At 40.8% G+C, this 27,591-nt stretch overlaps 1 protein-coding gene across 2 annotated transcripts in view; it reads right to left on the bottom strand.

Annotated features, from left to right (window-relative positions):
* LOC105006653 (fibroblast growth factor 12) overlaps positions 1 to 27,591 on the bottom strand; it is a 244,861-nt gene that overhangs the window by 194,235 nt on the left and 23,035 nt on the right. Inside the window, exon 1 of one of the 2 annotated variants that reach the window (XM_029121177.2) lies at positions 13,684 to 14,135. The exons of the other annotated variant lie outside the window; for it this stretch is intronic. Coding sequence (XP_028977010.2) covers positions 13,684 to 14,017 — 334 coding nt within the window. The 5' untranslated portion in view covers positions 14,018 to 14,135. Of the gene's footprint in view, positions 1 to 13,683; positions 14,136 to 27,591 lie in introns of those variants that run through there. 2 annotated transcript variants of the gene reach the window in all.

The following is a 27,591-nucleotide window of genomic DNA, read 5'->3' as shown; positions in this document are numbered from 1 at the left end:
CTTGGGAGACCCTACCAGGGGCATATAGCCCCAGACAACATAGCTCCTAGGGTCACTCGGGTACTCAAACCTCTCCACCACGTTAAGGTGGCAGTAAAACAGTTAATATCTAAGATTAGTAATTGTTTTACTGCATCTAAAATTAAAATTAAAATATTGATAAAGGGTTCAGCCTAGCCCATTCATTATTTGCCTTCAGATATGTTTTTATGTCTTAGCAACACACTTCAGAACAAATCTTAATCAGTTCCCATTGATTATACATTGAATACTGAATACTCAGTTGCCCAAAAAGAAACATTCCAACAGTATGAAGTAATATGCAATCCATGATTTCAACATAAAAGTTTCTCATCATTATTACCCGAATTTTTTTTGCATTCAATGTGGGTGCGCATCTCTGCCTGACATCAGTGTGACATCAACTTGAAAACTGTATATTGTATAATGTAACAACTTAGATAAGCATTAAGTAGGAGCAGCCCTACTTGATTGATGTGGCGTGTACTTTGAGAAATTGTATACATTTAAAACCTCAAATAAATCTCTGCTATTGCTTCATCTACGAAAAGTGCATCTGATTCTACTCTGAAGTCACTTGATTCAGTTTATCACAGTGTCAGGTTCTCCCTATGTCCTGCTCCATTCAGTTCCTTTTTTCACCATGTTTCTATTTTTCATCCTAGTGTCGAACCTGAACGCAGCTCACCTCCTGTGTCCGTTACTTTCAGTGGTTGCACCAGTGTTCCTTCACACCTGCTCTCATTAGCACCGTATTTAGTTCTGGCCATTTGTGTTAGTTCTTTGTGAGGTATTGTTTTGTTTTTGATTCTACTGAGCCTGTTTTTAGATCACCCTATTTATATAGTTTGTACCTGCTGTGTACCAACCCTTCTAGCCCATGTTTCTCGTTATCGATTAGTCAATACCTTTTGTACCGTAGTCAGTGATTTGACCTTAGACTGTTTTTGGATTACACCTTTGCCTGACCCCTTGGATTTTCTGCCAACTCTGACCTTACTGACCTTTGCCTGTATCTAGACCACAAGACTGCCTGCTCCTGCTGTGTTTTTTGTGGAAAAATAAATATCAGCTGTGCTCTGCACTTGAAGCCTACACTCTGCCTTCCTGTGTCGTATTCATTAAACATAGTGGCCATTATTTAATTATATCAGACACTTTTAATATTAATTATTGCATCCTTTACCAGAAAGTTGGCTGGAACTCATTAAAAATGTGTAGATCCCTTCATTACACCTTTTTTGTATATAAAACCCTGCTCCACAGGCTTCCGACATATTTCACATCTATGTTGACACCTAGAATCAATGGCTACAATCACAGAGTTGGTTAACCGTTACACACTCCTTCTGTAACTACCAAGTTGGGTAGGTCTACCTTTTCATATAAAAGCACCTGATGTGTGGAATAGTATCCAATTGGAGCTTCTTTTGGACGCCTTGGTGTCCATGTGTCAATTTAATTAAAAAAAATAGATTTTTATAGTGAGGAACGTTTTTTTAATTGATTGAGATGGCTGATGTTAGTCAATATGTAAATTGTATGTGTTTTGTATTGAATTATTTGTTTTATTATTTTATTGTTGTTCGCAGGGCACACTTGCATACAATACCTAGGTCTCAATGTGTTTCCCTGGTTAAATAAAAGTTCAATTGAATACAAATTAAATAATACTTAAGTTCGTTGTTTTTCATTGTTGTAGTTTTGGGCGAAATCAGTGGTTTCGGGTTCTGTGCAGTCCAAGGTGCTGAATCACTGACTCAGTGAGCTCTAAACTGGATATGTTAATATGTTTACTTCGCTGTGTGGGCGACCATCACCTCAAGATACAATTCCTAAATTCAATTATTTTATTATTTTTACAGCAATATCTCCTACACACATATTGCTGTTTGGAAAATTTTACACTTTACAATCGTGGCTTAGATACACTCATTAACACACTGCACAACACAGACATTGGCAAATCCAGCTAACAAACAAGTGTTTTAATAAACCATGATGATGAAACGTTATTATATACTGTTAGAGTCCTAGTTAGTGAGATTGACGATCACTTATTATGAAATGACTGCCTCTCAGTGGTCCACACAAGCAAAAGCTAATTTCAATATTGGGACATTTAGATGATTAACTGGTCTCACAGATTGGATAAAACACAGATAAAGGAATATCCCGAAACACAGATGATTAGTCTGCAAAAATTCCGAGTTGTTTTGTTTTCAGTTGTATAGCTCTACGTGTTTTATTTTCTATTACAAATATAAAATCTATGACACCGCTGCAGAGCTGTGTCCCCCGCTACTACCGAGAACAGGCTCACTCAGAAAAAAAAGCAGCATGCAAGATGTCTTACCGCTCGTGATTGTAGTCTGCTTCGATCGCTTTCCACAGAGGCACTGCAGCATATGCGCACCTTTCTTCAGGAAAAGATTCAAAATCTTCATTGATTACGGTTGTAGTGTTTTTTTGTCAATCCACACAATCAGACACTATTTTACGATGGAGGTTACTGAAGCATAGCCACTTCGGTCTACAGCCACCTGCTATCTGGCTACCTGGCTTTCCCAAGAAAATCGAAAACAGCAAAAATGTGTCGATAAAGGGCCGACCATACATCCTGAGACATGTTTCATTGAGGAGAATTCCAAAAACACCCACGAATCCATGAACCGCTATGCTAAAAGGACCTCAAAATAATTTCACCTATCCCATGCCTCCACTGTTTTACTCCCAGACGTGTATGGTCTCCTTTTGTGCGAGCGCGCACGCCGAAGTTAAACCGCCGGGTAGAGTGACTGGATTACGGAGCATTAGGTAATGCGACATGTACATCCTTGGGTATAGGATTTAGTGATGCAAAAAGCGTGAGGCTCGCGAAACACCGGTCAACTTTGTAGTGAGAAGAGAAGCTGCGGATGTGACCATGGGGAACAAGGGAGCATAGGTCTACGATAACGCCGACGTATGTCGGTGGGTTTGATTCTTTAAAGACAAATGTAACGCTTGTGAGGGGTGGTTTCACTGTGAAATACTGTGTATTCCAGTCTTAAAAACAACTGTAGCCTATTATTTCACTCCCCCTACGTAATGCATTAGAATATGAAAGAAAGTTAGTTTTTCTATACAATGGGGCATAGCAACAGTGAAACTGATATACCAGGGACTTCGTAGCGAAAACGAGAAGCTATACTGATATAATATGTGTGACCAAAGACAACAGGGAACACGCCTAAGAAACGCCGACTTAAGCTGTTGTGTTTGATTATTTTAAAGATATAGCAGTACCTTTGTGAGGGGTGGGTAAAGATAGACAAGGAGTGCCTAATCTTTTGGTCTTGGTGGGCCAAGATATAATCTGAGGTTGGTCAGTACATTCAAATGATGATTAAATTCCACGTTAAACAAATCAAATTGTATCCGCATTAGATAACAACTCATTCTGTGTAATAACACCTTCTGCTTACCCTAATATACAGACGGGTGACAAATTTAAGGAACAAGATAGAAAACGTAGGCAAGCCTAGATCCCCCACAGAGAGAAATGACTGTGGTGAGCCAGGGAGGGAGCTTAAACAGCAGCTATTTGTGGGTCAAGTCTAAGTACCTGTAGTAACCAGTAGACATGTTTTAGGTAATTTCCCTGATTTATGTCACTGGAACAGACAACCATTTGAATTATATTGCAATTTTGGTGTTCTCTCAGCTACTAGCCAAGTGTCATGAAATAAATTCAAGCTTTGTCAATGGCTTATCCTATAACAATTTGATAGTCCAGGAACCTATGCCAGGATTTTCGCTCTGCATTTTACACTGTCACACCAGAACCTCTGGGAGCCATTGGGGCACCTCTTTGTGTTTTCAAGAACATGATTTAATTTCATAATCAGATGGAAAACATGGCATTGCCATATCATGTAAATGGTTGGCTGTGTGTTAATAAAACCAGCAATCCAGGGGTTCTAACATAGGAAGTTGTACACAGGAGTCAATAAGTAACAAGAAATAGTGAAGCTGGGTATTCCAGTCAAAGAAGTTGATGTCTCTAACCACTATGCTACTGAACAATAAATAGCTACTAGACAGAATTTCAGATTTATTAAAGATATGCATGCAGAGCACTGTGTAGAACAGGACACTTATTCACCTAGCTAACCTGTAGACCCAGAAGCACATTTTTTGTTCACCAATCTCAATGTCAATAGTGAAGAGGCTTGCTTGACACACTTCTTAAATAGCGGTCAGGAAATGTGTGGTATGAAAAAACTAAAAGCAATATAGCTGCAAGCAGTGATTAAGGGGACCAAGTAATGACAAAAGGAAACTTTGAAGCACCTTGGAATGTATATGTTACTGTAACTAAGAAATTGTCTTTACATTTCCCACTCCAATTAAAGCTGGAAGCAGCATTTAGTGGTTTTCAGCATTTACTTAGCATGGAAATTATGCAATATACAAAACAGCTATAAGATGTTTGGTTGTTATCTGCCATCAACCTTGTTTGAAACAGGAACTAGCTCGCTATATCAACGAGAGAGCGGAAAATGTATGCTTTACCTGCTTGTGCACAACCTTGTGAGAAATTAGGTTTGCTAACTAGCTCAATCAAACTCACCTTACTATGCGATATACTGCTTCGCTTCAGGAAAAACTCACCCGCAAGCAGCTTCTGTTGCGAAGAAGTCTAGCTGCACATATCAGTACTAAAAACGATTATGAAACAAAGAGCCGAGATGTCAGAGTTTGATACCCTCTGGCTCTGAGTATTTTTCTGTTGCCTTGGCCTGCCTGCCACTGTGAAATTACTGCCAGGTGCTGAAGCACGTGGAAGGGGGGACACTAATGCAATTTCGAAATGTGGAGGGGATAAGCTCCTAGTGAAATATCCGCCTTTGTAAAATACTTTTTTTAAATGTGGCTTTCCAATAGCTTGTTTAACAGTTTCCATTTCCAGTGTACAGGCTACATTACATCACTTTTGACAGGAAATGTTGCAACAATTAGGCCTATTATATCTATAAACGTTTCCAAAATATACAACAACAATTTACCATTGAAAGGAGCCAGTTGAGGTGGTTTGGGCATCTGGTAAGGATGCCCCCAGGACGTCTCCCTAGGGAGGTGTTCCAGGCACATCCAGCTGGGAGGAGACCTCGGGGTAGGCCCAGGACTAGGTGGAGAAATTATATTTCGACACTGGACTGGGAACGCCTCGGGATCCCCCAGTCAGAGCTGGCAAATGTAGCTCGGGAAAGGGAAGTTTGGGGTCCCCTGCTGGAGCTGCTGTCCCCGCGACCCGATACCGGATATGCAGATGAAGATGAGATGAATTTACCAAATAGGCTAATATCCCCATTACAATACCTAGCTTCACTGAAACTTGAAGACAAATCCAACAGGCCTACTTATTTGAATACACAGTGTTGTGTCCTCTTGGAATGCTAATAATCTTCCGGTATACTACCACCTAACGAACAATTTAAGCTATCGATGGGATTGGACGTGACAAGGTCATTGATTATTAATTGAAAGGAAGTCACATGGCAAAAACCTTACCGGCTGCAAAAGTATAGTCTTACCAAGGGATATTTCTTTGGAAAAATATCTTCTAAAAACATATATCTATACTCACCTAAAGGATTATTAGGAACACCATACTAATACTGTGTTTGACCCCCTTTCGCCTTCAGAACTGCCTTAATTCTACGTGGCATTGATTCAACAAGGTGCTGAAAGCATTCTTTAGAAATGTTGGCCCATATTGATAGGATAGCATCTTGCAGTTGATGGAGATTTGTGAGATGCACATCCAGGGCACGAAGCTCCCGTTCCACCACATCCCAAAGATGCTCTATTGGGTTGAGATCTGGTGACTGGGGGCCATTTCAGTACAGTGAACTCATTGTCATGTTCAAGAAACCAATTTGAAATTATTCAAGCTTTGTGACATGGTGCATTATCCTGCTGGAAGTAACCATCAGAGGATGGGTACATGGTGGTCATAAAGGGATGGACATGGTCAGAAACAATGCTCAGGTAGGCCGTGGCATTTAAACGATGCCCAATTGGCACTAAGGGGCCTAAAGTGTGCCAAGAAAACATCCCCCACACCATTACACCACCACCAGCAGCCTGCACAGTGGTAAGAAGGCATGATGGATCCATGTTCTCATTCTGTTTATGCCAAATTCTGACTCTACCATCTGAATGTCTCAACAGAAATCGAGACTCATCAGACCAGGCAACATTCTTCCAGTCTTCAACTGTCCAATTTTGGTGAGCTTGTGCAAATTGTAGCCTCTTTTTCCTATTTGTAGTGGAGATGAGTGGTACCCGATGGGGTCTTCTGCTGTTGTAGCCCATCCGCCTCAAGGTTGTGCGTGTTGTGGCTTAACAAATGCTTTGCTGCATACCTTGGTTGTAACGAGTGGTTATTTCAGTCAAAGTTGCTCTTCTATCAGCTTGAATCAGTCGGCCCATTCTCCTCTGACCTCTAGCATCAACAAGGCATTTTCGCCCACAGGACTGCCGCATACTGGATGTTTTTCCCTTTTCACACCATTCTTTGTAAACCCTAGAAATGGTTGTGCGTGAAAATCTCAGTAACTGAGCAGATTGGGAAATACTCAAACCGGCCCGTCTGACACCAACAACCATGCCACGCTCAAAATTGCTTAAATCACCTTTCTTTCCCATTCTGACATTCAGTTTGGAGTTCAGGAGATTGTCTTGACCAGGACCACACCCCTAAATGCATTGAAGCAACTGCCATGTGATTGGTTGATTTGATAATTGCATTAATGTGAAATTGAACAGGTGTTCCTAATAATCCTTTAGGTGAGTGTATGTGTACAATAATATATTATTTTTGTAACATTTAACAAGAAACTAACCTCTCTGGACACATACTTTAGACTATTTGTTTTTTTAAAACAAACATATAACCTGGAATACCTATAAATATTGTAGTGTTTCTCACAAGAAATGAGACGAATATTAAAATAAAGGTCTTTACAAGGGGAAAATAAAATGATCCAATTGACTTATTTTGAATAATAATTTCAATAGAGTTAGAATTTACACAGGCATTTATCATCCATAGCCTAACCTTAAGAGGGTTTGCACTGGAATCTAGCTCATGGCAGCAGCAATTTCAACTGCCAAGGCCAACTTACTGTTCAAGCAGACTTACAAACACTTATCATTTGCTCTTCCTAAATAAGAGTTCCTTCAAAATAATAGTCCAATATAAACAGAGAGAATAACACAAAACAGCGGGGACTGAATGCTGCCATGCTCCCAACACCCCACCCATTCCCCATTGACTCACAGGCACTGCCATGGTTCCTCCCATAGCTTCAAATATAGCCCTCTGTAACTGCTGATAGAACCACCAACTCAACATTCTAGCAGACTGACACACCCATTAAATAAGCTCTTCCTTCAGATAAGAGTTCCTTCAAAATAATAGTCCAAAATAGAGAAAGAGAATAACACAAAACTTTGGGGACTGAATGCTGCCATATTGTTTGAGATATAAATTTTTCATATAGAACATTTAAATATCATGATCCTTCACAAGCACACAACATGCCAAACCATTCAATGTTATCAGAGTAGATAGCGTTTAGGTGATTTTACTTAATTCACTTGCGGTCAAATCAAAAATTCTATTGAAGATACAGGTCCCAGGGTCCTTCTCAGCAATCAGCATGCAAATCTGTTCAGCTGTCTCCGAAGAGATGTCCTTAGAGTGTGTATTTTTATTGTATTTGTATTCTTTAGTGCTATATTAAGTCTCGGATATTCCTGACAATGTGCCACACCCATGTTAAAGTAATTAGTCTATTACACGCGCATCGTTTGAGATATAAAATTCCAAAAAAAATAATTGAACATACTGGTCCCAGGGTCCATCTCAGCGAATGTTGTTAAAGAGTTGTTCAGAAAAGTTAAAATGGAGGCCATATTGTTTGAGATATCAACTTTTCTTATATAAATTTTAAAGACAATGGTCCAGTGGTCCTTTACACCGATTGTCAACCAAATCTGTTCAGCGGTTTAGGAGATGTCGTTTAAGTGTTTTTATGAACAGCAAAATGTTTTATAGCACCCTCAAGAGGTATTTCTTTATGGAACTTTTTCTGTCCATTCCTGACAGACACATTTATGAGTGTATTTCGTTTTGTAGCTGTTTGATTTTCCATTTGGGATTAATGGACTTCTGAAGTCATAGACCCGCCCAGCTCAAATTCATTCTCTGATTTCGGCCGTACTATTTGAGATATCAACTGTCCTTGTATAAATTTGAAAGATAACGGTTCAGAGTTCCTTCAAACCAAATGGCATGCAAATCCATTCAGCAGTCCCAGAGGAGATTTTCACCAAATTCAAAATGGAGTAAAATCCAAATTTGAAAGACCTCAGATACTTTTTTGGTCAGCATGAGAAGGGGCATGTATGGAACCTGGCTGCATGACTCTACAACATTCGGTTTATGAGATATGCATGCTCAAACCTTCAGTATTTGACTAAGTGCTACAGCGCCACCATGGGGTATATAGGTATAGTCATGGCAGAGGCCCTTCAGGCCTCTCATGGCAACAGGTATGCAAAGTTTCATGCAAATCGAGCCACATATGGCAGAGTTACAGGCCATGGCTACTGCCTTCTGCTTTTATTTTGCATCTCAAAATTGTGGTTATCATTGGCTGCTGACCGCATTGAGAGTCACTAAGAGTGCAGGTGTATAATCACAGTTTATTTATTTCATTTGCGTTTTGAAAATTGATCGCTGGTGGCTTTTGCAACGTTTTGACAACGTTTGTGGTTGTGGAGCAAAACATCAGACTACTGCAGATTTAGTGTACGCAAGTGTATGCAAATTCAATTTTCGGCCAGCTAACATTGATTGATCCCGCAAAATGTGTTGAATAGGTTATAGGCTATTCCTAATTGTTTTCTAATGCCTCTTAATATTAAAGTAATCTAAAAGTAATTCAAAGTAATCAGATTATGTTACTGAGTTTGAATAATCAAAAATTTACGTTACTGATTACAAATGTGGACAGGTAACTTGTAACTGTAATAGATTACATTTAATCCCTAACCACCCTTTGACCTAACCCAAACCTCAGAGACACCTGTGCCCAAACCTAACCTCAGTAGCACATGTGCCTAAGCCTAATCTCAGTTGTGGCAACATTAATTATGATGTTGTAGGAACAATACCAACACGGCAATATCAATATAAATATTATAGGCTACCAAATATTTGCTCCTTTTCTCGCTCACCACCATGTAACCTGCTCTCCCTGCCCTGTCGGCATCCTCATCCTCATAAATGAAAGCTACTACTGTCTACATAAATTACACATGCAGCTCAACATAAATGACTCACAATACTCAGAATTCACGTGGGCTTTCTGACAAAAGTAACCTAATTAACGTTAGTTGAATACACCCGTGAGAAAAAATTGGAAGAAAAATATTAATACGGTTGACCCGTTCATTAAATTTTAACCCAGAGAGAGACTGCAGGAAAAATTGAAAAAACTAAAAACTGAAATAATTTACGAATTGTCTCTATTAACTAGGATCATGTTAGATAATCTGTAAATAGGCCCTAGGTTCAAAAATGGCAAACTTATCCTTTAAATTATTATAATTTTTTAAAAGAATGATTTGTTTTGCTGCAAATTGAACATTAGAAAAGATGCCACAAAATGATGTTGAAATCAATTCTCATAGCAATGGGATTGGGAAGCATGCACGAAAAAGAATGTCCAGACCTTTACGCAGTCTGACCAAAACCTACTGACCCTAAAAATAGGCTGCCTTTACAATAAACGCTATTGAGCTAAATTATTCACTGGCTTGGCAAAAAGGCTATATATATTTGTCATTTGCAATAACAGGATACGGCAATGAAATGCTTGGTTTTCCTACTCCCGACAGTGCAGTTAAAAGTTGAAAAGTAACAGTAATTATAATTTAAAAAAATAAGAAGATAACACAATCAATCAATAATAACACTATACAAAAACATGCATCAATAATAATAGCTATACAACTATACAACTATATAACTGTAGTGCAATGTAGAAGTGACAGGTGTACATGATGTAAGTGACAGATGTGCATGATATAAAGTGACAGGTGTGCATGATGTGACTGGCAGATGTGCATGATATGAAGTGACAGGTGTGCATGGGCTATGAATGGAAGGGAAGAGGCGTTCCCGAGTTGAGCAGCTTTACAGCCTGTGGAAAGAAGCTGTCCCATAGCCTGTTTGTTTTGGACTGAATATTCCTGTACCTTCTGCCTGACGGCAGCTTGGTAAACAGTCCGTGGCATGGGTGGCTGGGATCTGTAATGATCTGTTTGCTCTTCCACCTATCACCCTCTGAAGTGCTTTGCGGTCGAGGGCAGTGCAGCTGCCATACCAGGCGGTGACACAGTCGATCAGGATACTCTTGATAGTGCATCTGTAGAAGTTGGTGAGTATCCTGGAATCCATGTGAAATCTCCTTAATCAGCGTAGGAAGAAGAGCCTCCTTCACCACAACGTTAGAGTGATGAGACAAGGTCAAGTCATTGCTGATGTTGACCCAGAGGAACCTGATGTTGTGCACTCTCTTTACTGCAGACCCATTGATGTGTATGGGGGTGTGGTCTCCCCTTTGCTGCTTCCTGTGATCAACAATCATCTCCTTTGTTTTGCTGATATTGAGCTGGAGGTTGTTATCCTGACACCACGAAGTCAGTGACCTTGCCTCAAAGATCAGGCCAATGATGGTGGTGTTGTCAGCAAACTTAACGATGGTGCTGGAGACGTGAGTTGCCAGGCAATTGTGGGTGAAGAGAGAGTACAGGAGCGGGCTCAGCACACAGCCCTGGGGGGAGCCAGAACTGAGAGTCAGTGAGGTAGCAATAGGTTGAAGATATCTGTAAATACATCAGCCAGTTGGTCAGCACAGACCTTGTGAAAATGGCATGAGATGTTGTCTGGTCGAGGAGCCTTGCGGGTGTTAATCCTTTTTAGGGTTTTTCAGACGTCTGACTTGGTCATTTGGAAAGGGCAGCCATCCTGGTATCCATGCCAGGGATGATGTTCTCAAAGTGAGCATAGAAAGAGTTCAGTTCCTCTGGGAAAGAAGCCGGCACTTCCCCCACACTACCTGTATTGCCTTTAAAGTCAGTGATGGTTCTCAGACCACTCCACATGTTCCTGGTATTGGAGCCCTGGTAGAGAGATTCTGCTTTGACTCTGTATTGACTTTTTGCAGCAATTAGTGAGGGACATTGTTGGCCATTCATGGATGATAACTGAATTCAACTTAAAACATTTGCTATCTACAGCATTCATTATAGAATGAATTGCCTTCAGAACAGCTCCAGACTTTTTTGTATGACAGGAATGTTGTCATACAAGTCCTGAACTGTGTGTAGTGGGATACTGCACAATTCTTCAAGAAGAAAATACTTCTTTGAGTGATGAATTGAAGTGGAAATCTACTTTTACTCTGCACTCCAGAACTTCCCATTAAGGTTCAATAATGTTTAGCTCTTCTGATTGAGGCCATGGAAGTCCTTTGACGTCTTCCTAATGTTCATAAAACCACTCTTGAATTTGTTTATCAGTGTGTATGGGGGCATTATCATCATGGAATATGGGCATTAAGGAACTATCCTGCCAGTCACCTTCTACTTGTGACTACTGTTCCCTTTTGTCAATGCAATTTATCCATGTTCTGCATGTACTGTCAATTTTCAGACTGTTCTCCTTTACACCTTGCAGTTTTTGTGTCCCTGCAATTCAGGCACTGACTATTTGGGCTCTTTAGAACTTCTTGCTTTGAAAACTCAAATATCAAAGCACTAATTGTCAGAATTTTTTTTAAACTGACAAATATGTACAGCTAATTGGCAATCAACCTAATATCTGACCTCTGCAGCTGCATTTGTAATTGTGATTTAGTTACTTGAAAGTAACAGTCCTTTTCCATGTGGTGTTTCTCTGATTTTGTCCACCCCTTGTAGGTTGCGAGTACAGCAGAAAAACATAACATTTTGATTTTATTTAGTCATCAAGATGATATCAAAAAGCTACATAACGTGATCAAAACTACAAAGCATGCCAAAGAACAGAACAATAAAAATAAGTAGAGTGGGTATCATCTCCATCACATTTGCGACTGTTCATTTCTGACCCTCAGCTTAGGAAAAATAGGCTTGCTAGAGAAAAGATTTGCAGACTACTGTCACTTGTGTGTTTGTGTGTGCGCATTTCTATGCACACATGGTTGGCGATGTAAACAAGCAGAGATTTTCCCAGGCGAGAAATTGTGAGCAGAGTTGTAAGAGCTATAGGAGGTGATCAGATCTCCTAATGTATTTTTATACTGTGCTGAGTACATGTGTACTTTCTATTGCCAGCATTAAGAGAAGGGGGAGGCTAGCAGGTATCAGGTTCAGACAGGTTTGGACAAGTTTGACTTGTATTAGTGTTACAGTTAAGAGCAATGAAAATCATCAGCATTACCATCATTGCATTATGACTTACCCTTATCAGCATACAGTATAACTATTAAATAAGCACAGATACCTTGGATTGCTGAAGCTATGTGTTCGTTAGTGGTTAATTTGAGCCAGATTCAGCTGGAATAGGATTCAGCACCTCTCAGATTTTACACCTTTGTTTTCCACAGATCCGGTCTGCTGCGCATGACTGGACTTTTTCCATCACTGTGTTCGCTTTGCACTGTAAATATTCTACTAAAAGCAATCAGTGTTCATAAAGTTACTTATTTCTGCAGCCTCTTGTAGCCTCTGTGAAAAGTTTGAGAGTTTTAGCTTTTTGTTGTCTGACTCTGCTATTTGCGCTACCGATGTGCTTTACTAGTGTCGATTTGCCAACTGGATCCATGTCTCCCTCATGCCCAAAATGTGTTCCCAGACCGCCCAATTTACAAGTTAAGAACTGGTGTTCACAAAAAAGAGGCTGTGAAATCAACCATCGGCCATCTTGGCACTCCTGGTAGTAGAGGGGACATGTATTATATATTCTATTTGGAATATTTTTCTTTAAATTTAGCTCACATTAAATAATACAAAAGAATGCATTATGGTGTTGGTAATATAATACAAATGGAAATAAATGTTTAGACATTTCCAAAATGTGTTGTGCCAAGTTCGCTGCTTGATGATTTCACTATCACTCATCTTTTAGTCATCTAGGGTTTATATTCACAAGCGTTCTCTTTCACTGATATTCAAAACACACAGGCATCCATCGTCTCCTCAGCCACCCAGCGCATCAGCTGACAAAAGGTTCAAGCATCACAACTCTCTCCTAACCCCAGACTACTTTTGCTTACAGCAATTTCAACTAGTGAATTACAGACACATTGTTGCCTCTTCATGTTGCAAATGTTCCCATGTGTGCAACAGTATGATCAGCCGCTTTGAACTTGGTTCTATTGTACAACATGAGACTGGATCAACCTGTTGAAGCGAAGCCTTTGATTTATATTGGAGCAAACACACGTTTTTGGGATTTCAAACAAGTATTCCCATGTTTGTTACACCAACTGGATTACAGGAAGCTATCATTAACAAAGTCTGAGCCCATGCATCAGGTCTGGAGCAAGAATAACTCACCCTGCTCATCAATGACTGGTTTCACTGTTCTTTCTTCTTCATCTTCCTCCTCTCCCTTACTCTCTTTGGACAGCAGCCGCCGGAACAGGTTCCCGAGGGAACGTGTCATATCTGGTTCTCCCACACCTTCCAAGACGTCCAAAAACACAATGCACACTACTAAGCCCCCTTCCCCTTGTACCCCGTAATCTGCTCTTTGTGACCTTAGACCACCCCACGTTTCACCTTTGAAAGTCTTTGCCCCTGCTTTCACCACCTCTATAGGTCTTTGTATTAGTTGTCTGTGTTGCTTGCCATAAATTGTGGCTGACCAGTCCTTGTCTAATTGTTGCATGGGCTGACCATGCGTGTTTAGCCTTGCTACAGTAGACACTAAAACTCACAACCCCTATTCCCCACATTGCCACCACCACTCTCTACAGGCTCATGTAGCTATGTGGATACTCACAAACACACACACACACCCACACACACATATTAGCGTGCATGCACACCATCTGGCTTTACGAGCAGGTTATCAACCAGCGCAATAAGACACCAGTTTCAACCTTTTCACCGTTGTCAAACAGGACAGCTGTAACACAATTAGGAATAATTCAAACAGTTTAACTATGTGGATATGTGATCCCATGGCCATGGTTCCCCATGCAATAGAAATGGATAGGGTCTATTTTGAGAGTGTACTAAATGGGAAAAGCTGCTGGGAGGGAACTGTTAATATCTATGTTTACATAGAAAGTGCCAGGGAAGGAAATTCACTGGAAACACTGGGAACATTTAGAGTATTTAAAGGGATAGTTTGTCCTGGATTCATATTTGGATGAAATAACACTTACCTTTAATGGCGGCAGATAGATTAGTGGTTAGAGCAAACCTAACCTAACCTTTGGTTAGACCAAAAGGTTCCTGGATCAAATCCCTAACTGGCAAGATGAAAAATCTGTCGTTGAGCAAAACAGTTGATCTTAAGTACTCTGATAAGTTGCTCTAGATAAGAGCATCTGCTAAATCAGAATCAGCTTTATTCGCCAGGTATGTGTACACAAAAAAGAAATTTGACTCTGGATAATACAGGCTCACAATATGCTTACTCATAAAAACCTAAACAAAGGAGTCACCAACTGCAATATACAGTATACATAAATAAACATAACAAACCAAAAAAACAACATAGTAAGACTGATGAGACAGAATCGCAATGAGCAGGGTATAAAAGGTGCTGGAAATAAATATTTGTATCCAGGTATTATTATTTGCATAATGACGGCGGATGTGATCTATATATATATATATATATATATATATATATACATATATATATATATATGTATGTATAGTGTAATGGAGCAGCATGCAAACAATGCTGGAAGGAATTAATAAGTCATTTTTGTGCAGGTGTAATGAACATGAGGTAGGTGGTTTTGATATATACAGTATATACACTCACCTAAAGGATTATTAGGAACACCTGTTCAATTTCTCATTAATGCAATTATCTAGTCAACCAATCACATGGCAGTTGCTTCAATGCATTTAGGGGTGTGGTCCTGGTCAAGACAATCTCCTGAACTCCAAACTGAATGTCAGAATGGGAAAGAAAGGTGATTTAAGCAATTTTGAGCGTGGCATGGTTGTTGGTGTCAGACGGGCCGGTTTGAGTATTTCCCAATCTGCTCAGTTACTGAGATTTTCACGCACAACCATTTCTAGGGTTTACAAAGAATGGTGTGAAAAGGGAAAAACATCCAGTATGCGGCAGTCCTGTGGGCGAAAATGCCTTGTTGATGCTAGAGGTCAGAGGAGAATGGGCCGACTGATTCAAGCTGATAGAAGAGCAACTTTGACTGAAATAACTGAGTTACAACAGACGGTTACAACCGAGGTATGCATTTGTGAAGCCACAACACGCACAACCTTGAGGCGGATGGGCTACAACAGCACAAGACCCCACCGGGTACCACTCATCTCCACTACAAATAGGAAAAAGAGGCTACAATTTGCACAAGCTCACCAAAATTGGACAGTTGAAGACCCAGAAACCTGAAGGATTCCACTACAGATACAGGGCTGTTGACAATGGTGATAGAGTCGGGGGGCTTGTCCTGAAGTCCAAAGTAATTTCCACAGATTGAGCGTGTTAATCTCCAGGTTGTTCTGACCACACCAGAGGACTAGCTGTTCAACCTCCCATCTCTAGGCAGACTTGTCACCATCCTGGATGAGGCCAGTGTCGTCTGCGATGGTTTGACGGATGGGTCTCTTGAGGTGCAGTTGTTGGTGTAGAGAGAGAAGAGCAGTGGGGAGAGCACACACCCCTGGGGGGCACCAGTACTGATTGTTCAGGTGCTGGATGTGATGTTCCCCAGCCTCGCCTGCTGACTCCTGTTGGTCAGGAAGTTTGTAATCCACTGAAAGGTGGAGGCTGGCATAGTGAGCTGGATGAGTTTGGTATGGAGGATGTCCGGGATGATGGTGTTGAACGCCGAGCTGAAGTCAACGAATAGGATCCTTGCATATGTCCCTGGAGAGTCAAGGTGTTGCAGGATGTATGTTGACAGCACCAACTAAAGACCTGTTAGCCCGGTAGGCAAACTGCAGGTGGTCTAGCAAGGGGCCTGTGATGTCCTTCAGGTGGGCCAACACTAATCTTTCAAAGCTTTTCATAACCACAGATGATTAAATGCTGTGCATTATTTTTATGGCACATTGTTTTATAATCAAAGTGTGACTGTGTTAATATGTAAGTCCATGTCTGCCTATATACTATTTGTTTCATACATGGACCTCAATTCAGTTTGTGTTTGGGTGTCTGTAATTGGCTTCAACTCATACAGCTTCCAGACTGCAATTTGTATATTGACCAGCAGAGGGCAATATATAGCAAATGATGACACACACACGCACACACACACACACACACACACACACACACAAACACACACCTGATGATGACGAGTGTAAATAACTCCACTCTATTGCCAGCTCACTTCTAGCTGTATAGACTGTAGAATAGCTCTTAGCACAAATACTAACCAACAAAACCTCAAGCTACTGGCACGCACACACACACACAAGCTACCAAGTTCCCTATTTAGTTCTGGGCATTCTGGCCATTCTGGCTTTAGAGACTGTGAAGAGGCCATTTTCCATCCTACATTCTGGCTTTGGAGTCTGTAAAGAAGCTACCCCCAACCTCCATTCTTACTTTTAGGTTTGGCATTGGGGCAAGGTTACATTTTGGCATAAAGGTATGGATATTGATGTTAGAGTAAGAGTGCAACGTCATCATCATCTTTCCTGCTCGTGGGCAGAAACAGAAGACCTTTGGAAAGTATTCAAACCATTTTACTTTCACCACATTTTCTTGTGTAATAGAATTCATTTATAACTAATTACATTTCATTTATTTTTGCCTATCAATTCCATTTGCCAGATTTGGACTCCAATTAAGTTCTCAAAGATGATCAAAGGTCATAATAAAGAATAAAAAGAATAAAAACGGGATAAAAACATAGGAAGCTATAAGGCTAAACATTGCGGTTATGTTTAAGTGCTCAGTCATAGGCACCTGAAAAGAGAAGTGTTTTTAACCTGGACTGTACCTGTATACGTTTGGGGCACGTCTAAGATCTTCTGGTAGTTACTCCAGTTTTGTACAGCATAACTGCTAAACGCAGCATCTCCATGTTTAGTTTGGACTCTGGGCTCTAATAGCTGACCTGTGTTCATGGATCTAAGATCCCTGCTCGGTTTATATTCTTCAAACATATCAGAAATGTATTCTGGTCCTAAACCATTCAGAGATTTATAAACTAAAAGCACCACTTTAAAATCTTGTCTGTAACTGACTGGAAGCCAATGCAAAGATTTAAGAACCGGAGTGATGTGCTCTGTTCTCTTGATCCTGGTTAACATTCTAGCAGCAGCATTCTGAATGAGCTGCAGCTGTTTTACAGTCTTTTTGGGGGGTCCAGTTAAGAGGCCATTACAGTAGTCAACCCTACTAGAGATAAAAGCATGGATGAGCTTCTCTTGGTCTTTTTTGGACACCAAGCCTTTTATTCTGGCTATATTTTTTTGATGATAGAATGCTGTTTTGGTGACCGCTTTGATATGACTGAGTCTATCAGGGCACCAAAATTACACACTTGATCCCTGGTTTTAAGGCCCTGAGAATCCAGCTCTTTACTAATACTTGTTCTTTTATTTTTTTTGCCAAACACAATAATCTCTTGGTTTAATTGTAGACAATTTTTGGTTCATCCAGGTATTTATGTGCTCTATACAGTGACACAGAGTGTCTATTGAGCTTTTATCATATGGTTCGAGAGCCATATATATTTCAAAATCAGAATCACCTTTATTCACCAGGTATGTGTACACAAAATTTGTGAGATGCACATCCAGGGCACGAAGCTCTCGTTCCACCACATCCCAAAAATGCTCTATTGGGTTGAGATCTGGTGACTGTGGGGGCCATTTCAGTACAGTGAACTCATTGTCATGTTCAAGAAACCAATTTGAAATGATTCGAGCTTTGTGACATGGTGCATTATCCTGCTGGAAGTAGCCATCAGAGGATGGGTACATGGTGGTCATAAAGGGATGGACATGGTCAGAAACAATGCTCAGGTAGGCCGGGGCATTTAAACGATGCCCAATTGGCACTAAGGGGCCATTACACCACCACCAGCAGCCTGCACAGTGGTAACAAGGCATGATGGATCCATGTTCTCATTCTGTTTACGCCAAATTCTACTCTACCATCTGAATGTCTCAACATAAATCGAGACTCATCAGACCAGGCAACATTCTTCCAGTCTTCAACTGTCCAATTTTGGTGAGCTTGTGCAAATTGTAGCCTCTTTTTGTAGTGGGGTCTTGTGCTGTTGTAACTCTAAGTCTGCCTAGAGATGGGAGGTTGAACAGCTAGTCCTCTGGTGTGGTCAGAACAACCTGGAGATTAACACGCTCAATCTGTGGAAATTACTTTGGACTTCAGGACAAGCCCCCCGACTCTATCACCATTGTCAACAGCCCTGTATCTGTAGTGGAATCCTTCAGGTTTCTGGGTCTTCAACTGTCCAATTTTGGTGAGCTTGTGCAAATTGTAGCCTCTTTTTCCTATTTGTAGTGGAGATGAGTGGTACCCGGTGGGGTCTTGTGCTGTTGTAGCCCATCCGCCTCAAGGTTGTGCGTGTTGTGGCTTCACAAATGCATACCTCGGTTGTAACCGTCTGTTGTAACTCAGTTATTTCAGTCAAAGTTGCTCTTCTATCAGCTTGAATCAGTCAGCCCATTCTCCTCTGACCTCTAGCATCAACAAGGCATTTTCGCCCACAGGACTGCCGCATACTGGATGTTTTTCCCTTTTCACACCATTCTTTGTAAACCCTAGAAATGGTTGTGCGTGAAAATCTCAGTAACTGAGCAGATTGGGAAATACTCAAACCGGCCCGTCTGACACCAACAACCATGCCACGCTCAAAATTGCTTAAATCACCTTTCTTTCCCATTCTGACATTCAGTTTGGAGTTCAGGAGATTGTCTTGACCAGGACCACACCCCTAAATGCATTGAAGCAACTGCCATGTGATTGGTTGACTAGATAATTGCATTAATGAGAAATTGAACAGGTGTTCCTAATAATCCTTTAGGGGAGTGTATATACACATAATATACCAAAACAATAACATAGTAAAACTGATGATGAGCAGGGTATAAAGGGTGCTGGAAATAAATATTTTTGTACAGGTATTATTATTTACATAATGACAGGGGATGTTATTTATATATATCTAGTGTAATGGTGCAGAGTGCAAATAATGCTGGAATTAATAAATAAGTAATTTTTGTGCAGGTGTAATGTACATGAGGTAGGTGGATATGATAAATACAGTATATATACAGTATGAACAGCACTGAATTACAGGATAACAAAAGAAAATTGGTGGATGTTAGGGTCAGAGTTACTGGGTTGTTATACAGGGATTGTGCCTGGCACTAAGTGTCTGAAGTTGAGTATCATCGGCATAGCTGTGGTAGTTAATGTTGTTGTTCTGTAGAATTTGGCCCAGAGGTAGCATATAGAGATTGAATAGAAGCGATCCGAGAACTGATCCCTGGGGAACTCCGCATGTCATAGCCACCCTATCAGATTCATGATTACCAAGGGTGACAAAGCAACTCCAGCCATCTACAGTGGATATAAAAAGTCTACACATCCCTGTTAGAATTCAAATTTTTTGTGAATGTAAAACCAATGTGACCTATAATGTTAACAATTCAATTGAAAAACAAACAGACATTTTCGAGGGGGAAAAGTGAAAAATAAAAACTGGTTGCATAAGTGTGCACACCCTCTTATAACTGGGGATGTGGCTGTGATCAGAATTAACCAATCACATTCAAACATGTTAAAAAGAAGTTATTACACCCCTGCCATCATTCAAAGTAACTCTGATTAATTACAAATGAAGTTCAGCTGTTCTAGTAGGATTTTCTTAGTTGCATCTCAGAGCAAAAGCCTTGGTCTGCAGAGAGCTTCCAAAGCAATCAAAGGGATCTCATTGTTGAAAGATATCAGTCAGAAGAAGGGAACAAATGAATTTCCAAAGCATTAGATATACCATGGAACACAGTGAAGACGGACATCATCAAGTGGAGAAAATATGGCACAACAGAGACAAAATTGATGAAAAGACGAGAAGAAAACTGGTCAGGGAGGCTTCCAAGAGGCCAACATCAACATTAAAGGCACTGCAGGAATTTCTGGCAAGTACTGGCTGTGTGCTACATGTGTGCAACAATCTCCTGTACTCTTCATATGAATGGGGTATGGGGGCAAGATGGAAGCCTTTTCTTACAAAGAAAAACATCCAAGGCTGGCTGACGTTTGCGAAAAGTCCTTCAAAAGCACATCGGAAAATGTCTTATGTTCTGATGAAACCAAGGTTGAACTTTTTGCCCATAATTCCAAAAGGTATGTTTGGTGCAAAAACAACACTGCACATCACCAAAAGAACACCATACCCACAGTGAAGCATGGTGGTGGCAGCATCATGCTTTGGGGCTGTATTTCATCAGCTGGAACCAGGGCCTTAGTCAGGGTGGTCCACAAAAGCATGGCTTCACCAGAAAAAGATTAATGTTTTGGAATGGCCCAGCCAGACCTGAATCCAATTGATCATCTGTGGGGTGATCTGAAGAGGGCTGTGCACAGGAGATGCCATCGCAATCTGACAGATTTGGAGCACTTTTGCAAAGAAGAATGGGCAAATATTGCCCTGTGTGCCATGTCCCATGCTAATAGACTCCTACTCAAAAAGACTGAGTGCTGTAATAAAATCAAAAGGTGCTTCAACAAGTATTGGTTTAAGGGTGTGCACACTTATGCAACCAGCTTATTATGAGTTTTTTATTGTTTATTTTTCCCCCTCAAAGATTTCAATTGTTTTCCAATAGAATTTTTCACTTTATAGGTCACATTAAAGGTGAAAAAAGTTCTGACATGATTTTGACCTCAAGCGGCATTAATATACATAACCAGAGGTGTCAGTAGGATCACAAACATTTGGGGCTTAGCCCACCCTCCTGCCCCACCCAGGACAGAAAGTACAGGGTTTTGAATGTACATGCGGAAAATTTCTATGTACACGCTAGCGGCCTACACGTCACAGCCCCAGGAACTGCTATTCAAGGAACTAAAGGGTTCCCTCAGCCCATTGTTGTGTGCATTTTCACCGCGGTCTAAAGACCACCATAACTTATTATTGGAACCTTTTTGTGTGTGTTTCAGATATGCAAGTACTACAGAATGTGTTGTGTTTCTACATCCGTTTGGGTACACCAATGGTGTTAAAACCGTGGTTTCAACTTTCACCAAGGCCTATTGGATAAAGATTTTAACTGGGGTGACATGACATCGCCGTCGTGTACCTATTCAAAAAAAGATCGCCATTGCACTGTGGAAACCTGCAACCAACTCAGTACAGGAGCATTTCTCAATCAGAGTTGGCATTACTACGGTGTGTCACTGAACCAAATTTCTGCAAACGTTGAGATTTAATAAATATTTCAGCAGTGAGCATGACAGTGTGTGGAAGTTCCTCTGCTATACACACGTATTTGGTTCAACAATTATTTAATTTGCAAAGGTGCAAAATACAAAGAGTACTGTAAACCAGCAGCAATCTGTGTAGTATTACTGAACATTTAGATATGGCAGCAACATAAGTAAACCAGCAGCAATTGGTAGTATTATTGAATATTATAAATGTAATATGCTTATGAATGGTGGCATAGCACACTCCAACTACGTAGTGAGAATCCTAAAAATATAGCAAGAAGATAAAGCAATAAAATACATAACACTCTACAAGGTTAATACACACAGCACAGTTTCTTACACCTGAGACTCGAGGAATGCCAACTCTCGCCTCCTTATCACTCTTTATACGGCTCTCCTCAGCCTGGCTCTTTCATCATTATTGCAGCTGGAAATACTGGTCCTGCTGCTCCTGTCCTCGCTGCAGGACGGTCCGGTTAGCGTCGTCCATGTCCCTCAGTGCGTCAAGGAAGTCTCTGTCTCTTTCCTTCTTTCCTAAGAAGAAAAATAAACACATACACACCACAATAAATTAATAATACACAAGCACAGTCGGCATAGCCAACAGCAGTTTTGAAAAATATCATTTGATCAAGTTGTTAATGTTTAGTGATTATTAGATAAATACAAATGTTAACTATCATGTCATTAATTATCATTTCTGAAATATTACTATTTTCAGCTAGTTGGTTAGTGACGTGGCTAAGAAATACAACCCCTATTATCGGCCACTGTCCTCTATTATCAGCCACCTCACTATTTTGTCCAATAACGTTTAATTTCCTCTTTATTTGTGTTATAAATGCCTGAACACAATTTCAATTACGTGTTTACTAGAAAGTTTTAGCTACCTTTCAAGCCTTCTGGTGAAGAAGGAAAAAAAGTCAGATCATTGATAACAGCCTACGTGATGATGTCTGATCTGTCCCGCAAGTCGACACGTTCACGATTTGCAACAAAAAATTTCCATACATGATTTTTTATTTTATTTAACCTCCATACATTACTGTATAATAGGCAGTGGCCGATAATAGGGGACGTTAGCAAGGCTAACATCATTGATGTTCCTGTAGCTGACATTGGTTTTTGTCTAGAAGAACAATAGCATGACAATAACAAGTAGTATACGAATATCCTGACTTTTCCAAAACATAACTTTATAGCACTTAACATGCATCATGTAAAACATTATGCAATTTACCTTAAACCAACTGGTTATCCAGTTTCTGTGTCTTCCACCATGGCTTCCAACAACGCAGCAGCCGAGTAAATTGTTGCCGCAGCGCCATAGAATGCCGACCTGTGACCCAGCAACGCATGTAGACGGTCAAACAATTTGCTCCGCCGGTCAGAACCGCTCTTGTTATTGTGATCTCGATCTTCTTGTAATCGTTTTCATTTTTTAAGCTTCTCCCGGCACTACGGAGCCCCCCCGGGGTCAGCTAAAAAAAACTAAAAACGTGGGCACGGAATAAAAATCCATTCCTTCGGTTTTATAATCTGTTTGCACAGATACATAATCCGTGCCCTCAGTTTTATAAACTGTTTGCACGGTTTTCCAATCAGTGCGCACAGTTTTGCAATCTGTGCACACAAATTTGTAAACGCGCCCACGTAATCCGTGCACTCGGTTTTCTAATCTGTGCGCACGGTTTTGCAATCAGTACGCACGATTTTGCAATCTGTGTGCACGAATTTGTAAACGTGCCCAGGTAAACGCACGAAAAAGTGTGTAACATTCCAGAGAAGAAGACGGCACGGGGTAGCCTACTTTCAGCAGTGTCTGCATCCGACAAGTAAGTCATATTTATCTAGATTTAAGGTTAGATGTAATGCTATATTGTGAATTGCATTGTTTGTTTTACTGCTTTCTTAACTTACGTTGCATTTATTGAGCTTTTCACTCACTCCAAAACCTTACAGTTAGCTAGTCTGGCGTTCTGTGAGCACCAAAGTAACTGCTGCTGTTACAGCTAGAGAGGAGGTCTGGGTGGATGGGTGGGGGGTTTTGTTGCCTTAACATAACTGTAATGTCCGCTGAAATGACCAGCAGCTTGCGGGGCCCTGTACCCAGTTTAAAGTAACCCTATATCGGGGAAACTGAACTACCAACTCCCTCCGATACAGCAACATATCACAGAACTGTGTAGCTGCCTAACAATAACATATTTTCGGGTAACTCAACTACAGTGGGGAGAACAAATATTTGATACACAAGCCGATTTTGCAGGTTTTCCTACTTACAAAACATGTAGAGGTCTAGTTTTTATCAACCAACTGTGAGAGCCGGAATCTAAAACAAAAATCCAGAAAACCACATTGTATAATTTTTAAATAATTAATTTGCATTTTATTGCATGACATAAGTATTTGATCATCTACCAACCAGTAAGAATTCCGGCTCTCACAGACCTGTTAGTTTTTCTTTAAGAAGCCCTCCTGTTCTTCATTCATTTCCTGTATTAACTGCACCTGTTTGAACTCGTTACCCGTATAAAAGACACCTGTCCACACACTCAATCAGACTCAATCAGACTCCAACCTCTCCACAATGGCCAAGAACAGACAGCTGTGTAAGGACATCAGGGAATTTTTTTTAGACCTGCACAAGGCTGGGATAGGCTACAGGACAATAGGCAAGCAGCTTGGTGAGAAGGCAACAACTGTTGGCGCAATTATTAGAAAATGGAAGAATTTCAAGATGACGGTCAATCTCCCTCGGTCTGGGGCTCCATGCAAGATCTCACCTCGTGGGGCATCAATGATGATGAGGAAGGTGAGGGATCAGCCCAGAACTACCTGGTCAATGACCTGAAGAGGGCTGAGACCACAGACTCAAAGAAAACCATTAGTAACACATTACGCCGTCATGGATTAAAATCCTGCAGCGCACGCAAGAAGGATGAGTACAACCCCAAGAACAGCATCCCAACTGTGAAGCATGGAGGTGGAAACATCATTCTTTGGGGATGCTTTTCTGCAAAGGGGACAGGACGACTGTACTGTATTGAGGGGATACTTTTTTGCCCCACTGTACACTTGCCTAGGAAACATAAAAGTCCCTGTGAATCTCATGTGTACCTTCTATGGCTTTGTTGTGCACAAAGTCATCTATGTGCTGTGTGAAGCGCAGCTCTATTCATCAACTGATCAATAGCACTGTATTTTCCCATAAGGCATTGCCATGCAGTTCCACAGATAAAACACATTAAGGAGCTGTCCTGCATAGCAAACAACTCGATCTCGATCTAGACATATGCCCAACTGATTGTTGCTCAGTAGACCTCTTAATTATTTAAAGTGCTTGGCAGATGGAGTCGCTCATCAGGTGAAGAGCACGATGGCCCAAACACTCGCTCCATGCCAGCTGAAAGTGATTCCATAAGAAGTTATAAAAGCAGTGTGGTTAAGTTTAAGCGGTCAGTTTTTAACCTGGACTTAAATATTTATATGTTTTGGGGCACATCCAAGATAGTCTAAAGGGCTAAAGGTCAATGTTTTCTAGACAGTTTCAAAACAAATCTTTGGCTTCAGTTGTTCAGTTTTTGCTGCACCACAAAAGCGGAGCCGGCCAAGAAGAGCAAATGTCTCTTACTGAGTGAGTCAGCACCCCACCCTTGTAAAATGGTGTAGTGGGTTCCACGCAAGCAACTGGTGTCTCATCGTGGACATATCATATTACGTATTAGGATTTTTTCAGGATAGTAAGCAAGCAAGCAAATTTATAAAGCACAATTCAAACATCGAAGCAATTCAGTGTGCTTTACAAAGAAAAATAAATCGGCCAAGCCTAGTTCAGCAGGCCCGCAATACAGTGTTCATTGTGCCTGCCCTCTGGAGATTCGAACCCAGGTCACCCACATGAAAGGTTGTGTCTTTAACCACTACACCACAGAACTGACCATTTGACAGGTGTCAGTATAGTCTATTGACATTATATAATATTGTCATACATTAAAATATTATATAATATTGTGAAGATTGAATATATCGTTAGACACCATTAACCATTGTGTTAAACTTTGTAATGTTTCTTATACATTTTAACACCACCACAAATAACATCTATTAACTCAACTACCAACTGCTGCTGATTATTACAGGGCTCTGTAGTCTGGTCTAGTCTGGTATTTTCATAAGATTTAAAAAAAAAAAAGATACGAAAGATATACGAAAATCATAAGATACGAAAATCTGCTCTTCTAATTGGATACTCAAAGTTGCCTTTACCGTGTTGGAATCTTCATAACTGGGCAAGCGCACTCTCCTGAACGTGTTTGTGGATATGGTAGGAAAATGTATATAAGAAATCTTTTGAAAATAGGAGACCAGACTACAGAGCCCTGTAAGAATCAACAGGTACAGTGGGGAGAACAAGTATTTGATACACTGTCGATTTTGCAGGTTTTCCCAGATACAAAGCATGTAGAAGTCTGTAATTTTCTTCATAGGTTCTCTTCAACTGTGAGTTACGGAATCTAAAACAAAAATCCAGAAAATCACATTGAATGATTTTTAAGTAATTAATTTGCATTTTATTGCATGACATAAGTATTTGATACATCAGAAAAGCAGAAGTTAATATTTGGTACAGAAACCTTTGTTTGTAATTACAGAGATCATACGTTTCCTGTAGTTCTTGACCAGGTTTGCGCACACTGCAGCAGGAATTTTGGCCCACTCCTCCATACAGACCTTCTCCAGATCCTTCAGGTTTTGGCGCTGTCGCTGGGCAATATGGACTTTCAGCTCCCTCCAAAGATTTTCTATTGGGTTCAGGTTTGGAGACTGGCTAGGCCACTCCAGGACCTTAAGATGCTTCTTAAGCAGCCACTCCTTAGGCTATGTGTTTTGGGTCGTTGTCATGCTGGAAGACCCATCTTCAATGCTTTTACTGAGGGAAGGAGGTTGTTGGCCAAGATCTCATGATACATGGCCCCATCCATCCTCCCCTCAATACGGTGCAGTCATCCTGTCCCCTTTGCAGAAAAGCATCCCTTAAGAATTATGTTTCCACCTCCATGCTTCACGGTTGGGATGGTGTTCTTGGGGTTGTACTCATCCTTCTTCTTCCTCCAAACATGGCGAGTAGAATTTAGACCAAAAAGCTCGTCAGACCACATGACCGTCTCCCATTCCACCTCTGGATCATCCAGATCGTCATTGTCAAACTTCAGACAGGCCTGGACATGCGCTGGCTTGAGCAGGGGGACCTTGCGTGCGCTGCAGGATTTTACTCCATGACGGCGTAGTGTGTTATTAATGGTTTTCTTTGAGACTGTGGTCCCAGCTCTCTTCAGGTCATTGACCAGGTCCTGCCGTGTAGTTCTGGGCTGATCCCTCATCTTCCTCATGATCATTGATGCCCCACAAGGTGAGATCTTGCATGGAGCCTCAGACCGAGGGAGATTGACTGTCATCTTGAACTTCTTCCATTTTCTGATAATTGCGCCAACAGTTGTTGCCTTCTCACCAAGCTGCTTGCCTATTGTCCTGTAGCCCATCCCAGCCTTGTGCAGGTCTACAATTTTATCCCTGATGTTCTTACACAGCTCTCTGGTCTTGGCCATTGTGGAGAGGTTGGTGTCTGTTTGATTGAGTATGTGGACAGGTCTCTTTTATACAGGTAACGAGTTCAAACAGGTGCAGTTAATACAGGTAATGAGTGGAGAACCGGAGGGCTTCTTAAAGAAAAACGAATAGGTCTGTGAGAGACAGAATTCTTACTGGTTGGTAGGTGATCAAATACTTATGTCATGCAATAAAATTCAAATAAATTATAAAAAAATCATACAATGTGA

The sequence above is a fragment of the Esox lucius genome, chromosome 1, assembly GCF_011004845.1.
Source record: "Esox lucius isolate fEsoLuc1 chromosome 1, fEsoLuc1.pri, whole genome shotgun sequence".
NCBI lineage: Eukaryota > Metazoa > Chordata > Actinopteri > Esociformes > Esocidae > Esox > Esox lucius.
This window is presented reverse-complemented; position numbering and strand designations above follow the sequence as displayed.